The sequence below is a fragment of the Macaca thibetana genome, chromosome 1 (genome assembly GCF_024542745.1).
Source record: "Macaca thibetana thibetana isolate TM-01 chromosome 1, ASM2454274v1, whole genome shotgun sequence".
NCBI classification, from domain to species: domain Eukaryota; kingdom Metazoa; phylum Chordata; class Mammalia; order Primates; family Cercopithecidae; genus Macaca; species Macaca thibetana.
In genome coordinates, this window is record NC_065578.1 from 183,305,569 (window position 1) to 183,323,777 (window position 18,209).

An 18,209-nucleotide genomic window follows, 5' to 3' on the forward strand; every position below is an offset into this window, starting at 1 on the left:
AAGATATGAACCAATTTCTAAATAAACCTCTCTGCCCTCTTGTTCACAAAGGTCAACAAAATTCACTGAACACAGACTACTCCACTAAATTTCATGAAAAGAAAGAATCTTAATCATCTTTCATTCTTCCCTTTTTACCTTGCAAGAGGCTGTGGAGGTTCCGAGAGAGACAGGTCACTACTGGAAGACGCACTTGGGGGACGTTCCTGTATTTTGTTTTCTTTGTCAGATTCTCCAGATGGCTGATACCCTGGTTTGGCCTAGGAGAAAAGGACATCAAATTTATATGAGTTCTATCACAAAGATATATTCAGGTAGCACCTAAGAAAAACATTAAGTCACCTCAGCTCTACAAAGATCATAAAATGTACGAGTTTTTTTCTCTAAACCAATTAAAATTTATTTTGTCTTAAAAACAAACGTTACTAATAGCTAAACGCCATCTAAAATCCAACAGGGAGCCACGCTCTTTGGGAGGCTGAAGTGGGAGGATCACTTGAGTCCAGGTGTTCAAGACCAGCATGGGCAACACAGTGCGACCCTGTCTCTACAAAATATAAACAATTTCCCAGGCATGGTGGTGCACACCTCCTACCTCCACTTCCACCTCTACCTCTTTTGCCTCTGCCACCCTTGAGACAGCAAGACCAACTCCTCCTCTTCCTCCTCCTCTCAGCCTATTCAACATGAAGATGACGAGGATAAAGACCTTGATGATCCATTTCCACTTAATGAATAGTCAATATATTTTCTCTTCCTTATGATTTTCTTAATAACATTTTCTTTAGTGTATTTCACTGCAAGAATACAGTGCATAATATAGACAACATATAAAATATGTGTTAATCAACATTATGTTATAAGGCTTCCGGTCAACAGTTGGCTATTAGTTAATTAGTTTTTGGAGAATCAAAAGTTACAAGTGGATTTTCAACTGCAAAGGGGTTGGCACCCCAATCCCCACATTGTTCAAGGGTCAACTGTATTTGTTCAGTACTACAATGAAAACTATGCAGGGATTTAACTAATAGCAATGATGAGAGGAAAATAAATCAGTCACAATCACTGTAGGAAATTCTTACTTCAGCTTTTATTTTCCATCACATTTATCACTTTACTCCCCATATTTAATACACTTCATGAAGGCCACGATTTTTATTAGTATTATCTGAGCATACTAGGAATGATGGGTAATGTTTACATAGTATAGCAAATAAGCATTTCCTAACCATGAACGACTCTCCTTTATATATGTCACTACTATTACCTGTGTTTCCTGCGTAACATGTTGATGAGATGGCTCTTCAAGCAAGGTCTTTTCTAGTAGCAATTTGGAGTAAGTCTCCTGTAGTCGCCTAGTTGCTGATGGCTCAGAAGGAGGCACATTTTTTACTTTAGTAAAGGCTTCTTTCTGCTTCCGGTAGAGCTCTTGTAATCGTTTGTTTTTCTGTTCTGTAGCCTCCTTTTGAGCCTTCTTCTCTTCATTTTGCTTTCTCTTCCTTTCCTCTTGCTGCCTGACAATGTACTGTCGTACCTCGTCTGTGTCATAGTGGCGCCTTTTAGAAATAACAGGGGGATCCTCATTAGCTGTTATTTTGTCAGGTTTTCTTTTTACTGGGCTGTGACTCCTAGGAGCGTGTATTGGTGCTGATGACTTCTGATTCTGTAAGTCTCCAGTATCTTGCTTTGCAGTGTGAGCTGTAGAATCTAGCTGTAGGTCATCAAGAATGCCACGAATTTCAACAGGTAAAAAGTCCTTATTTAAGGCAGTATTTTCCTCCTGCTTATTATCTGGAAGAGATGAAGCTAGTTTCTTTATATTATTTTCAGACCGAGATTTACTTCTCGAACGTTCTGAATTTCGTTGAAGATGTCTATGTAAAACGTCCAACCTGGGATCAGATTCTGCTCTTCCAATGTGACCCCCTGCAAAGTATGAACTGTTAGTGATATACTGAAATTCTATACTCATTCCTAAGATTTAACTGCATTAACAAGAAAATTAGAGAATTTCATTTTAACTTAAACTCAAATTCAAATATCCTATAGTCTTCTGAAGAACATTATAAAAGGAAAGAAAAGCTTCCCTTTTTAGCAGAAAAAGAATCTCAGTCTTCTGGAAAACTGTATTTCCTTGGTTTGTTTTTAAATACAGTTGGAAATATTTCTGGAAAAAAAGGATAGCTCTTATGGTTGTTATGAATATTTAGCATTTCGATTTCTCTCTCATATACATATTTAATGTTACTATTTCTCTCAAAAGGCTGTTAAAAACGTCAACAGTCTTTTTAGTGGAAGGCATCCCAATGAGAAGCAAGGAAATGGAAATGTCTTAATAATCCTAAAAAATATATTTTTTAAAGCTTTGCAAAGACCAGACTGCATATGCCAAATAATAATGGCACTGAAAATATTAGTTTTTCTGAAAATTCTACAACACTGATCCATTTCATAATTACATGAAATGGCACTACGTTCAGACAAGTTTATCAAAGGATTTCTGAAACTTTGTATTTCTCGTTAATATAAGGAAAAGATTAGCATTAGTCTCTCATCTGATCACATTTACATTTTTAAACATCTATATAACAAATGCTCAAATATTCTTAAAATTGTGTGTATTTTACCCTATTTCCAGAGAAAATGGGCAAAGTTTAGCAAGAAACATATGAAGAATATAATGATTCCTTTTACTAGAATGCTTCTTCTACAGAGCCAGGGATTGGGTCTATTTTGCTTATTTTGAAGCCCAAGAGATTACAGCAGTGCCTACTATGTAGTGGGCACTCAGTAAATATTTTGTTGAATAAATGTTAAGCCTCTACAACTCTCCAGTGAAGGATGGAAAAACTTAAAATATTCAGGAAAAAAAATCATGTTATCATCAAAATATCTGGTAACATGGCTTTAGACTGAGAATACACATGAGCGTATTTACAAGCTAGATAAAAGTGAAGAGGCCCAAATACAAAATATTGACTTCTATGTGCCAAATTATAGTTGCAACTGCATCTTACTGAATCCATTCCAGAAGTTCACATTAAATTGAAACAAATTTGGCTGCTAAAAAGAAAAACTGGCATATGAGTATTTATTTCACTTCCCAAAATTAGTGTTCATGAAAAAAGTAGTTATTTGAAATAGTGTTCACTCAAGAAACTTTGATAGGAGAAAAACAGTGGACTTGAGGGTCAAACTAAACAGTTCTGCCACCAAGTCTGACACCCACTGACTACATACCCATGGGAAAAATCACTTCTCTTTCGGAGCCTGTTTCCCTAATCTGTCAAATAAAAAAATCCAACCTTGTGAATGTTTGTACATGTTTGCTTGAATATGTTGGGATGAACCAGGTTGGACTTGATTCTCTCTAAGGTCCCTAAAAGTCTAATATGATTTCATTAAAATAATGCTTTCATATTCACAATGACAGCTAATTGAAATTAATACAACATAAAATTATTCATAAAGATGAACATAACACCTATATGCAGATATTATCCATAAACAAGCCCAATAGAACATTTTTTTCTTTTTTGAGCTACATTCAAAATTACAAAGCAAAGTCCTAACACATTCTTAAGAGTACATTTTCCTTCTCTAAGTACTTGATAGCAATTTTTAATTGTTTTCTCAACAATTTTAATTATAGCTACTTACCAGATTTAACAGTTCTTTCTCTTCCACCTCTGTCACTTGATGCTGTTCTTCGCTGTTTTGGCTCCATTCTGGGTGCAGGTCCCAGAATCTTCTTTACTAATTTTTGTCCATCTCGCCACGAAGATGTACTTATAAGATGACTACTACCTAAAAAAATACATTGCACTGAAATTAAAATTTAAATTTTAATTGTAAGAAGTGTATCTACTCAACCATACGGGTTTTATTATTAATCTTATGCTTATCTGTCAAGGTCAAAAGATTTACAAATAATGATATTGTTAAACCCTAACCTCCCCAAGTCAGTTAACCGTTTGTTTATATCTTGATTTACCCACACATCTGAAATAAATGTAAAATGCTTTGAAAGTTAAGTACCAAATAATGATTCCTAAACCTCAAGAACTAAGGCACAAGACCGGCCTGGCCAATATGGCAAAACCCTGTCTGTACTAAAAATACAAAAAATTAGCCAGGCGTGGTGGAGGGTGCCTATAATCCCAGCTACCAAGGAGGCTGAGACACGAGAATCGCTTGAACCCAAGCAGCAGAGGTTGCAGTGAGCTGAGATCGCACCCCACTGCACTCTAGCCTGGCGACAGAGCAAGACACCATCTCAAAAAAAAGAACTAAGGCAGCAAACTTGACAAAACAAAAATATGTCTTAACACACAACAAGTGTTTGGTTTACAAATATCTAGCACCATACATGGCACACGATAAAATAATACGTTTGCTTAAAAAAAAAAGACTTAATCAAAGAACATGTAAAAACTTTTGAGGAAACATATAACAAAGAGTTAACAATGATTACTTTTGAAGGGGATGGTCTTACAGGGACTTTCACATTATATTTTACAGGTATATACCAAAAGTACACACCACTTTTCTATGTACAAAACAGTAACATTTAAAAAGTATAATCATTTTAAAAGGTCCTCACATCACAAAAATTCAAAAAAATAAGTGATTCAATAAATACAACTGTTTACCAGGAGAAAAAAGGATTTTCATCCATTAGCTTCAGAATGTAAGAAATTAAAAATTAAGCAATCATCTCAAAATAGTGACTAAAAAAAAATGAAATAAAAGACTGTTTACAAAATAGAAACTACAAAAAAAAAACATGGAATAAAAGTGTTTAAATGCAAAATAAGATAAGAAATAGAGGTCAGGCCTGGTGGCTCATGCCTGTAATCCCAGCACTTTGAGAGGCTGAGGTAGGAGAAATGCTTGGGGCCAAGAGTTCGAATCCAGCTTGGGAAACACAGCAAGATCCTGTCTCTACAAAGAATTAAGATTAAGAAAAAATTAGCTGGGTACAGTGATGCGTGCCTGTAGTCACAGCTACCCAGGAGGCTGAGGTGGGAGTATCACTTGATCCCAGGAGTTCAAGGATACAGTCAGCTAAGATCACGCCACTGTGCTCCAGCCTGGGACACTGAGTGAGATCCTGCCTCAAAAAAAAAAAAAAAAAAAAAAGGAAGGAAAAAAAGAAAGGAAGGAAGAAATAGTAGCACTTCAAGCCTAATTAAATTATTATAAACATTTTTACATTAATAGCCAATGCTGATAAAATTATAATAAAATCATTCTGCCTATACATTACTTGCTGAAATATAAGTGGGTATAGTTTCTTTAAAAAAAAAAAAAAAAAAAGCAAACATGAGATTATGTGTCAGGGACCCCAACAGTATTCATTCCCCTTGATCAATGATCCAACAAACAGAAATGTATACAATATAAATAATCTAAAAGAAAGAAAAAAATAAATGAAAATGTTGACTGTATCATTTTTATACTATCAGAAGTAACTAAATACTGAATAATGGTGAATAATTACTATTTCTACTAGAATATTGTGTGGCCATTACAAATCGCAATTTTCATAAGAAACAACAGAAATGTTCCTCTGAGAAGATGCAAAAATCAATGAAATTTTACATATACAAAAAAATTTACATAAACAGTGATTACCATAACATACTATTATAATTTTAAAATGAATGTAAGGAAACATACAAAGTAATACTTGTTCTTTATTTAAGTCTGGATTGTGGTTTTATCTGTTTTCTTCTATTTTCCCAGCTGTCTGTGATGCTATCTTATTGTATTTATAATAAAAGACATTCCATTTAGAGTTTCTTTAAAAAGGGCTTTAATTTGTAAGTATAAATGGAAGTATCATTTTAATAAAAACATCAATTATAAAAAGGTGAGTTTTAATGTGTGCTGTTTACTTTAGAAATGTTTTTGCACCTTGTTATTAACCTTATACAGTTGACCTAAAATATTTAAAGGGTTTTAAGTATACTGTTCAATCTATTTATAAGAAACTTTATGTTCTTATGTAAAATGAGAGAACAGGCTTCTCTTCAATTTCAGCCTGATTTTCTGAATCAAAAACAAGCAACCATGAATACACTGGGTAGTTATTTATACATTAGGCATCTGAATATGTTGAGGGATTATTTCTAAATTCTAACTTTCTGGAAGAGTTACACACAGTCACAGGTTTTAAAAAAAAAAAAAAGGACTTCCACTACATAAACTATTAATACAGCTTTAGCACATTTAATGACTATCTAGCTCATTGCCACAGTGCATATATGAGAATTAGCCTACCACAAAACTGGGTGAATACAATTCAAGATCAGTGTTCATAAGTTTTAGTGGTCCCTGTGCTTCATTTCAAACTACGCTTCTGAAAACAGTATTACGTAATGCCACATGAAACACAATACTTTTTAAAAATGTAATTATTGCCTGGGTGCAATGGCTCATGCCTGTAATCCTAACACTTTGGGAGGCTAAGACAGTCGTATTGCTTGAGGCTAGGAGTTCAAGACCAGCCTGGCCAACACGGCAAAACCCCATCTCTACTAAAAATACAAAAATTAGCCGGGCATGGTGGCACATGCCTGTCATTCCAGCTACTCGGGAGGCTGAGGCACGAGAATCATTTGAACCAGGAGGCGGAGATTACAGTGAGCCAAGACTGTGCCACTGTACACCAGCTTGAGTGACAGAGCAAGACTGTCTCAAAAAATAAAGTAAAATAAAATGTAATTGTTAATGCTCAGATAACTCACGTTTTTGTAACATTTTATTTTTTTATCTGTATATAGCAAGTGTCACTCTATTATGACATCTAAAGTTAACAATGGGTGTCACAGAATGTGTTATCCGCCATTCTACTGATTAGCGTATGACTAGAAAAACAGATGCCTGATCAAAAACCAGCACCCCGTCAGTTCTGCCCTGGTGTTCTCATAACATCTTGTGACCTCTTACCGCAGCACTCATCATACTTTATTGTAACCACATATCTATTTCCTGACAAGACTATAAGCTCCATGAAGGTAGCGGTTAGATGCATCTTGCTTACCAATGTATTGTCTAAGTTTAGTACAGCACAGTATCTCACCTACAGCAAATGCTCAAAAATATTAATATTTGTAGAATAAATGAATGAATGAATGAATGTAGAATGTCTCTAAATTGATAGTGACAGGTTCCCAACTTTCTCCATTCTCTTGGCCCAAATTACTCACTGAGATGAATATGACATTCTAAATAGCCATTTTCAATATGGCCAGAAATAATAATTACTATTATTAATGGAGTCATAGCTAACAGCTGAGTCCTTATCATGTGCCAGGCATATGAGTGTTTTTGGGTATTAACTCCTAGTTCTCAGAACACCCCTGTGGGATAAATACTACTGCTTTCCCATTTTACATATGGGAAAACCAAGGCACACTAAAATTAGCTCATTTACCAAAGGAACAAAGCTAGTCATAAATCTGGGCAACCTGGATGAGGGCCAAAATGTTATGGAACTAGAGAATTATCTTCTTTCTATCCTTGATCAATTCAGAGTTCCACCTGACCAATAATGGGATGGAACACCACAGTTCTGATGTGCAACATTTATTATCTTTTGAGAATAAGTGAAAGGATTTAGTGACATTCAGAAACAATCCCCTTGTATATAAATTTCACAACCTAAAAATTACCTTTAATCTGGTTAACTTATATTAAAAATAATCATTAAAAAAATTGGAGGGATGACCGATGTGTTCAGTACGTTGATGAACATATGGTGAACAAATGGTTTCATGGATGTATAAAAATATGAAAATGTATCAAACTATACATTCTAAATATGTGCAGTTTATGTCAATTACACCTTAACACACACACACACACGTGCACACACACACGATACATAAAATGTATTAATTTTTCATATGTGCCAAACAATGAGAAATTTGGTAACAGTAATATTTAACTTCAAGATGGATTAAAGACTTAAATGTAAGACCTAAAACCATAAAAACCCTAGAAGAAAACCTAGGCAATACCATTCAGGACACACGCATGGGCAAAGACTTCATGACTAAAACACCAAAAGCAATGGCAACAAAAGCCAAAATTGACAAATAGGGTCTAATTAAACTAAAGAGCTTCTGTATAGCAAAAGAAACTATCATCAGAGTGAACAGGCAACCTACAGAACGGGAGAAAATTTCTGCAATCTATCCATCTGATGAAGGGCTAACATCCAGAATCTACAAGGAACTTAAACAAATTTACAAGAAAAAAACAAACAACCCCATCAAAAAGTGGGCAAACGATATGAACAGACACTTCTCAAAAGAAAACATTTATGCAGCCAACAAACATATGAAAAAAAACTCATCATCACTGGTCATTAGAGAAATGCAAATCAAAACCACAATGAGATACCATCTCATGCCAGTTAGAACGGTGATCATTAAAAATTCAGGAAACAACAGATGCTGGAGAGGATGTGGAGGAATAGGAATGCTTTTACACTGTTGGTGGGAGTGTAAATTAGTTCAACTATTGTGGAAGACAGTGTGGCAATTCCTCAAGAATCTAGAACCAGAAATATCATTTGACTCAGCATTCCCATTATTGGGTATATACCCAAAGGATTATAAATCATTCTACTATAAAGACACATGCACATGTATGTTTACTGCAGCACCATTCACAATAGAAAAGACTTGGAACCAACCCAAATGTCCATCAATGATAGACTGGATTAAGAAAATGTGGCACATATATACCATGGAATACTATGCAGCCATAAAAAAGGATGAGTTCATGTCCTTTGCAGGGACATGGATGAAGCTGGAAACCATCATTCTCAGCAAACAAACACAGGAACAGAAAACCAAACACCGCATGTTCTCACTCATAAGTGGGAGCTGAACAATGAGAACACATGGACACAGGGAGGGGAACATTACACACCGGGGCCTGTCGGGGGCTGGGAGGCTAGGGGAGGGATAGCATTAGGAAAAATACCTAATGCAGATGATGGGTTGATGGGTACAACAAACCACCATGGCACGTGCATACCCTGTGTAACAAACCTGCACGTTCTGCACATGTATCCCAGAACTTAAAGTATAATGAAAAAATTAATCAATTTAAAAAAAAAAAAAGGATGGATATGTTGAGAAAACTAACCTGTTCTGCATTCTGTACTTGATAACTGTGCTACTTTCTGGACTTTTCGTACTGGCTTGACTACTTTCTTCTCTTTACTTTTTTCAGCAGGTTTCTCCTTTATAGAAATATCATCTGAAAAGCAGAAACATTTACAGCAAATATAACAATGATTCTCACTCACTTACTTATCCTCCCCCTATAGGAAAAATCAGTGTAAAGTATATGCTGCAGGAAGGGAAAAAGAAACGTACATTAAGGCTATTTCTATGGCCCATATAATACCAAACATCAACTCCTTTTATGGAAAAAAGGAGTTGGAAAATATCTAAAGATTACCACTACTCCACTATTGGGTTCCAATCCTTTGTTATTTATTTATTCTTCTAAGAAACTCTTGAGAAATTTACTTAGTTTCACAAATGCTTTCCAAGTCAGGATCATTGCATTTTATAGAATCTCAGAGGTGCGCACTCTCACAGATTCCTATTTCATTTAGAAATTTCTATATAAAAACTTTACAAAATACTCAATAAAATATTCTTAAATTAAGGCTTTATGATGATGCTAGTAAAACATGTCAAGGTATTTTATACATACATTATTACTAATTTTTTAAAAATCCAACTTGCAGAAATAAACTGATTACACATGTTAAGCTTAAAAAATTAACCTCAATTATGGATCTGAATAAATGTACTTTAAAATATGTGTAGAGTTCTGCATTCTGGACAGAGTGGAAATAAGTATAAGTAAAGGCCTTAAAGCAGGACCATACCTAGTATCTAAAAAAAAAACCAGCAAGCAGGTCAGTGTGAGTGGACTGAACAAAGAAAAGAATAGTAGGAACTAGGGTCAGAGACATAACTAAGGGCCAGATCATGCAGGGCTATTTAGGCCATTGTAAGAATTTCAGGTTTCACTCAAGAGTGAGATGGAAGGTTTTGAGAGATTATGAACAAAGGAGCAACATGATCTAAATTAATTTTTAGCAAGTTATGATGACAATAGACTCATAAGAAGAGCAGATAGAGGAAGACCAGTGAGGAGACTACCAGAATAATCCAGATAGGAAACTGATGGTGCTCTCGATCTAGGTGGTGGTGATAGAAGTAGTGAAAGTGATTACATTCTAAGTATATTTCAGACAATATTACATACAAAATATGAGGCGGGGATGTGATACTCAAGAGTGACAAGATTTGGGGGCCTGAACAATTAAAGGGATATAATTAAGTGACATGGAGACACTACCAGAATAGCAGGTTTAAAGGGTATATCATGACCACATTTATTTAGTTAGTTCCATTTTGGATATATTTAGATTGAGAAATCTATTATACATCCAAAGGGAGACATGGAAGTAGCAGCTGGATATAAGTTAATTCACAGGGCAAGTGTGGGCCAAAGACATTACTTTGGGAATCACTAGTAACAGGGAACATTTAAAGACCTGAGACTAATTTGTCCTGTGTGCATATAGACAAGCTTTAAAAAAAGAAAGAAAAATAGAGTGAGTAGAGGGAGGGGGATTGGAGAGACAGAAAATGAAAGAAAGGGAAGAAAAGGAAGGGGGGAAGGTAAGAAAAAAAAAAGAAATTAAAAAAAAAAGAGAGGCCGGGCGCAGTGGCTCAAGCCTGTAATCCCAGCACCTTGGGAGGCCGAGACGGGCGGATCACGAGGTCAGGAGCTCGAGACCATCCTGGCTAACACAGTGAAACCCCGTCTCTACTAAAAAATACAAAAAAAAACTAGCCGGGCGAGGTGGCGGGCGCCTGTAGTCCCAGCTACTCAGGAGGCTGAGGCAGGAGAATGGCGTGGACCCGGGAGGCGGAGCTTGCAGTGAGCTGAGATCCGGCCACTGCACTCCAGCCTGGGCTACACAGCGAGACTCCGTCTCAAAAAAAAAAAAAAAAAAAAAAAGAGAGAGGAGAAAGAAAGAAAGCAAGCCAGCCAGCCTGCCTGCCCAAGCACTGAGGACTGAGGTCAGGGCATCCTGATGATTAGGGAAAAACAACTGAAAAATAATAGTTAGATTTAGGAGGAAAACCAGATACTTAAAGTATTCTAGATGTCAAGTGAACAGTTTCAAAGAAGTGATCAATCATGCTGCTGACAGATCATGATAACAAATTAGTATTAAATATTGCATTTAGCAATGCAGAAGTCACTGATGATCTTGATAAATAGGAACAAACACCTATAGAAAGGATTTAAGAGAAAGACAGGAGACAAATTGAAGACAATGAGCATAAGGCAACTTTTTGCAGTTTTGCTGAACACAAGAAACAAACAGGGCAGCAGCTGGAGAAAAGTAAGGCCAAAAGAGGGGTTCTTTTATGATGACTGATATAACAGCACATTATCACATAGTATGTTGATGAGCATGACCTGGTAGAGAGGGAAAACTTGATGATGCAAAAGAAAGGCAATAGGGCTGAAGTAACATCCTTAAATACATAAAAGCAAATGGAATCTAAAACACAAGCAGATGGTGAGTCTTAGCTAGGCACATCATAGTTCATCTACCATAACAAGAGAGAAGGCAGAATATGAAAGTCTTCTGACATAGTTTACTAGTCTACAATGATACTATCCTATGAGATATATTGTTATTATTCCTATTTTACAGATGAGAAAACCAATAAAGAGAAGTTATGTAACACAGCTAATATACTCAACTAATAAGTGACAGAGGCAGAACTGGAACCCTTGAAAGCTGATTCCAAAATCTTTGCTCTTAACTACTACATTATTCTTCCTTTCCACATGAGAAAAAAATTTCTGAATTGAGTGTTGTTGTATAATAATAGCAAGAAAACTGGATTGGACACTTAATGCCACAGAAATGTATTAGTAGAAGCTTTATGAGGGCTTACTACAAAGACCTCACACTTTAGAATCAAAGTTGGTTTCGAATCTTGGCTTCCATTCTTAACTACTCTATCCAACCCTAGGAGACTCTTTGAGCCTCCATTTCCTCAACTGTAAAAAATACAAAAGACCACTCAGCATCTTGCCCAAGCTCATACTATTCGGTAGGTAGTACCATCATTAGTATGACCTTCCTAATACCCTCTCCCAGTCTTCCATGGGTTCCTCTTACTTACAATTCCTAACTTATTCCCTTCCTATAATAATTATTTTTATTTTGGTATCTTGCTCTCAAGTAAGTATCTTATCTGCTCCTGACAAATTACTACGTCGAAGATCTCAGAGGCCTAAGCAGAAGTAAACTTCAACTATATTCTGCTATGTTTCCTTCAAATCAGGCAGTCCCAACTCTGAAAGTCCCTCAGTTTAAACATAGCCTAGTTTCTGTCTCATTAACCATGTAAGCTAATTTTAACCCTGGAGCTGAGTCTAGAGGCTAACAGAGCCTTATGCCTCAAACCACTACAACTTCAGTATGCCGTGCAGTTAGAGAAGGAAAATATTGTTAGTTTGGTGACAATTTTATATGTAAATATTATAAATTAGAGAGCATGTATGACACTCAAAACATAAGAAAGTTCTACTCTCACCTGCAAAGTGAAGTGCTAAATCTCGATACAGTTCTCTACTCATGTTTTGAAACTCAGCCTCCTGCCACACTTTCCCATCAGGTGTTCGAATCTTGGTCTCTGAAGGGTTGAAACCTAATACATACCAGTAACACAGAATATTCTTATCAAAGTTGCTTTATAAGTTTTGTTTGTTATACTTTTTAAAGTGATATATAATCGACATACATAAAATTCACGCTTAAGTGTACAATTCAGTGGTTTATAGTATAGTCACAAAATTGCAAAACTATTGTCATTATCTAATTCCAAAGCATTTAATCAGCCTGAAAGAAACCCTGTACCTCTTAGCAGTCACTCCTTGTATGACCCACTCCATCCCCTGGCAACTACTAATCTACTTTCTATCTTTACGGATTTTCCTATTCTGGACCTTTCATACAAACCAAATCATATATCATGTGGTCTTTTGTGTCTTATTTTTATCTCACTTTTCATGTTTTCAAGGTTCAACCATCATGTAACATGTATCAGGGCTTTATTCCTTTTTATTGGCAAGTGATAGTCCATTGCATGACCATACCAATACTTTAGCCATTCATCAGCCGATAGACTTTTGGGTTTTTTCTACTTTTTGGCTGTTATTAATAATGCTGCTATGAACATTCTTGTGTAAGTTTTTGTGTAGACATGTTTTCAATTCCCTTGGGTATTATACCTAGAAGTAGAATTGCTGGGTCATACAGTAACTCTATGCTTAACTTATTGAGGAACTACCAAATTTTATTTTATTTATTTTACTTTATCTATCTTATCTATTTTATTTTATTTCATTTTACTTTATTTTTTGAGATAGAGTCTCAATGTGTCACCCAGGCTGGAGTGCAATGGCATGATCTCAGCTCACTGCAACCTCCGCCTCCTGGGTTCAAGTGATTTTCCTGCCTCAGCCTCCCAAGTAGCTGGTGCTATAGGCACACACCACCATACCCAGATAATTTTTGTATTTTTATTAGAGACAGAGTTTCACCATGTTGGCCAGGCTGGTCTCAAACTCCTGACCTCAAGTGATCCACCCACCTTGGTCTCCCAAAATGCTGGGATTACAGGCATGAGCCACTGCACCCAGTCTACCAAACTGTTTTCTAAAGCAGCTGTACCATTTTACATTCTCACCAGCAATGTATCGGGGTCCTAATTTCTCAACATCCTTGCCAATACTTATTGTATGGCCACCCTAGTGGGTATAAAGTAGTAACTCATTGTGGTTTTGATTCATATTCCCCTAATAACTAATGATGTTGAGCAGTTTTTCTAAGCTTTTAAAAGAGGAATGCATAATTAGCTACCACATAGTATGTTAACACATACTGTTTAGGAAAAGTAAGCATCAGTGAGACAAAGCAATATACATTCATTCAAAAAGACTAGAAGTGGAGAAGCACTAAATTAAATGATAAAAGAATACCGATCATAAATCATGAATTTCAAAGACACGAACTACCCTTCTCCAGATGAAGGGAGAGACAATACTATGTATTCTTCTTATCTTTGAAGACAGGCATTATAATTGCTACCATCCATCTGTTTTTGCCTATGACTGAACAAATGGGCAAGCTGCTGTTTATTCGGACAAATTGTGTCCAAAGTGTGGAAAATAGGTCTTTCAAACATACTTTCAATTTCTCAAGAAACCTTACACATATGGGATTTCCTAGGAATTACTATTTAGGTTTCCACTTCAAATTTATCCCTACTCTTTGGCTGGGTACGGTGGCTTACACCTGTAATCCAGCACTTTGGGAGGCTGAGGCGGGTGGATCACTTGAGGCCAGGAGTTTGAGCCTGGCCAACATGGCAAAACCCCATCTCTACCAAAAATACAAAAATTAGCCAGGCATGGTGGTACACGCCTGTAATGCCAGCTACTCTGGAGGCTGAGGCATGAGAATCACTTGAACCCAGGAGGTGGAGGTTGTAGTGAACTGAGACTGCATCACTGCACGCCAGCCTGGGCGACAGACTGAGACTCTGTCTCAAAAAATAAAATAAAATAATCACTATTCTTTAAGAAATACACTGAACTTTGTTTTGTCAAAAACAATAAAACAATGAATATAGATGATCACCAAAGTAGTACAAAGATTTTTATCTTAAGGTTGGCTCGGCTGGGCATGGTGGCTCACGCCTGTAATTCCAGCACTTTGGAAGGCCAAGGTGGGTGGATCATGAGGTCAGGAGATCAAGACCATTCTGGCTAACACGGTGAAACCCCGTCTCTACTAAAAGTACAAAAAATTAGCTGGGCGTGGTGGCGGGCATCTGTAGTCCCAGCTACTCGGGAGGCTGAGGCAGGAGAATGGCATGAACCCAGGAGGCGGAGCTTGCAGTGAGCCCAGATCACGCCACTGCACTCCAGCCTGGGCAACAGTGTATGATTCCGTCTCAAAAAAAAAAAAAAAAAAAAAAAAAAGATTGGTTCAACTTATCAAAGAATTAGCAACCTATACATAACTGTACAATTAAATCAACGTAAAGAATAGGCTGGAGTAAAAAACTGGTAGTAGTACTTTAAAGGTATAAGAGAAAATGTACTGGTAAATTAATTACATATCTAATAGTAAATAATCTATTCAGCCATTAGGCACAATAGCATAAGTTTAATTTCACCCAACATTTGTGGCAAGGAACACACCATTACATCTGTATCTACATACGAGAAAAAATTTATAAACGTAGTGTTGTTTTGCAAAATATAGTATGCCATTAAAAAAGTGTGGTGATTCTGCCTAGCTGCCTGAGGACTGACTGCCATCATGAATGACACAATAACTATTTGTACTAGGAAGTTCATAACCAATCAACTACCTCAGGGAGCACAGTCACAGATGTCCTTCACCCTGGAAAGGTAACAGTACCAAAGACAGAAATTTGGGAAAAACTAGCCCAAATGTACAAAGCCACACCAATGTCATCTTTGTATTTGGATTCAGAACCCATTTTGCTGGTGACAAGACAAATGGCTTCAGCATGATTTATGATTCCTTGGATTATGCAATGAAAAATGAGACCAAACACAGACTTCCAAGACATGGCCTGTATGAGAGAAAAAAAGACCCCAAGGAAACAGCAAAAGGAACGTAAGGACAGAATGAATAAAGTCAGGGGGACTGCAAAGGCTAAAAACAGGAGTAAAGATTCTGCAATGACTTTACCTGTGATAACTGCAGATTTTTCATGAGGATTAATAAACTGCAAAAAACTTTCAAAAAAAAAAGAAAGTGTGGCAGTTCTATGCAAATGTATTTCTGTCTTCCTCAACTTTCCAACATCACCTAACCCCACTGCTCAACTATGTAACCCTCTTTTTCTCCTCTCCTCTTTTTCTCCTCTCCTCTTTAGGAAACATTTATCCCTATGAGTCTTTCTTTGCATTCACATCTTGTATGTTAACTTTAAGAAGATTTCACTATCTCCATCAGTTTATCTTTCTGTCCCCAAGTCTTTATTTCCATTGCTTTGTCCACTTTTTTTCTTACTGGTTAAATTTATTGAATAAAATAAAAAATTTACTGTGCACTTACTTATGTCCATGACACTGTAACAGGTTCTGAGATAAAATAAGGGTGACCAAGATAGGCTCTTTATCTTCATGGGCATTTATACCAGGAAGAAAAAGATACGCAAACAACTAAATATAGTACAAGAAAGAATCACATAAACACCATTCATGTTCACCATTTCAAATTTTTAAAGCAGAATCATAGAGCACCTCTTATGTTTCTTTTTAAAAAAACATAAATAAAAAATCAAGGTGCAAAATGAGTTTAGTATGCTAATAACTGTATAGAAAGAGGAAGAAAATAAATAAACACACAAACACACACAATACACACATGCTCCTATTTGCTTATGTTTGCAAAAGTTATTTCTGGAAGGATATACAAATTGTTGACACAAGTAACCTCCAGAAAGGGGGCCAAGCACAAGAGTGACAGAACTTTTCGAGGTACACTCTTCATCTTTTGGACTGTGAACAAAATGAATTTATTATGTCTTTAAACAAACGAACTTAAAATGTCATTTTAGAATACAGTATTTTAAGATGCTTTTAATTTACACTACCAAAAAGTTGTCAGAAAAACAGTTTTTCATTGTTGGAAAAAAAAAATCCACTGCTTAGGACATTGGAAGCCACATTCTATAATGAGTTCTCAAATGTTTGTTATCTTTTTTAAAGTAACCCCCTCCAAAAGTTATATTTATAAAATATTTTAATATAAAAACTAGCACATTAAAAAAATAATAAAAGGACTATGGGAAATCCAGTCATCAACTCAAAGAAAGTTATATTTAAGATTTTCACTCTCATTCTATAGAATTGTTTTTAACTTTCAGGTTTTTGTTTTTTTTTTTTTGAGACGGAGTCTCGCTCTGTCTCCCAGGCTGGAGTGCAGTGGCCGGATCTCAGCTCACTGCAAGCTCCGCCTCCCGGGTTCACGCCATTCTCCTGCCTCAGCCTCCCGAGTAGCTGGGACTACAGGCGCCCACCACCTCGCCCGGCTAGTTTTTTGTATTTTTTAGTACAGACGGGGTTTCATCGGGTTAGCCAGGATGGTCTCGATCTCCTGACCTTGTGATCCACCCGTCTCGGCCTCCCAAAGTGCTGGGATTACAGGCTTGAGCCACTGCGCCCGGCCAACTTTCAGGTTTTTACAAATTATTACAAAATATGAATTCAAATTGAACATTTTAACTTTTTCTCAGTGAAATAACCATTGGTATTTCAGAACTTTGACTTGTATAAAGAACAAAACTTAAATGTGTAATCTGTACTTAATGGGTCTGTATATAATTACAGCAAAGATTTGGGGTAATCACTATCTTGGAACCAACAAAGAATATTTTGACCTCACCATTTGCTATGTGCTGTGTTAATGGTATGGATGTGATACACAAATGACTAGAAAAATATTAAAGAATTGTGTTAATATGTTATTAAAAAATATTATTACTTATAATATTGAACAATGACAATTCTTCAGTATTCTCAAGTGAATTGGTCACAATTTTCTTGCAAATTAGCTAGAATGAAATGCAAATTATCCATTTTTATCTAATTCACAATGAGGATCACTAGCAAAACATAGTAAACAATACAAAATAAAACTAATAATCGGCGAAAACTATATGCAGTAGATGTGTTTTTAGAGAAAAATGACTAAAGATGCCTTAGGTCTACAAAAACTGCAAAACTTATTAGAGAAAAATTAAGAGTCAATACAGAAATACAAAAAAAAACTGTTTACAATAAAAAAAAGTGCCCTGGATTGTTACTTAAAATTAATAGAAGAAACAGGCTGGGCGCGGTGATTCACGCCTGTAATTCCAGCACTTTGGGAGGCCGAGGCAGGCGGATCATCTGAGGTCAGGAGTTCAAGACCAGCCTGGCCAACATGATGAAACCCTGTCTCTACTTAAAATACAAAAATTAGCTGGTCATGGTGGTGGGTGCCTGTAATTCCAGCTACTTGGGAGGCTGAGGCAGAATTGCTTGAACCC

General features: G+C 36.3%; 1 protein-coding gene and 1 pseudogene across 1 annotated transcript in view; one reads left to right on the forward strand and one right to left on the reverse strand.

The window, feature by feature from the left end:
• The window catches only part of CEP350 (centrosomal protein 350), a 133,299-nt gene that overhangs the window by 97,827 nt on the left and 17,263 nt on the right, over positions 1 to 18,209 (reverse strand). The window contains exons 6-10 of the mRNA XM_050793928.1: positions 12,669 to 12,782; positions 9,166 to 9,279; positions 3,661 to 3,807; positions 1,268 to 1,926; positions 139 to 260 (exon numbers count right to left, since the gene is read on the reverse strand). Coding sequence (XP_050649885.1) covers positions 139 to 260; positions 1,268 to 1,926; positions 3,661 to 3,807; positions 9,166 to 9,279; positions 12,669 to 12,782 — 1,156 coding nt within the window. The remainder of the gene's footprint in view (positions 1 to 138; positions 261 to 1,267; positions 1,927 to 3,660; positions 3,808 to 9,165; positions 9,280 to 12,668; positions 12,783 to 18,209) is intronic.
• LOC126951470 (40S ribosomal protein S24-like) lies at positions 15,464 to 15,888 on the forward strand (annotated as a pseudogene).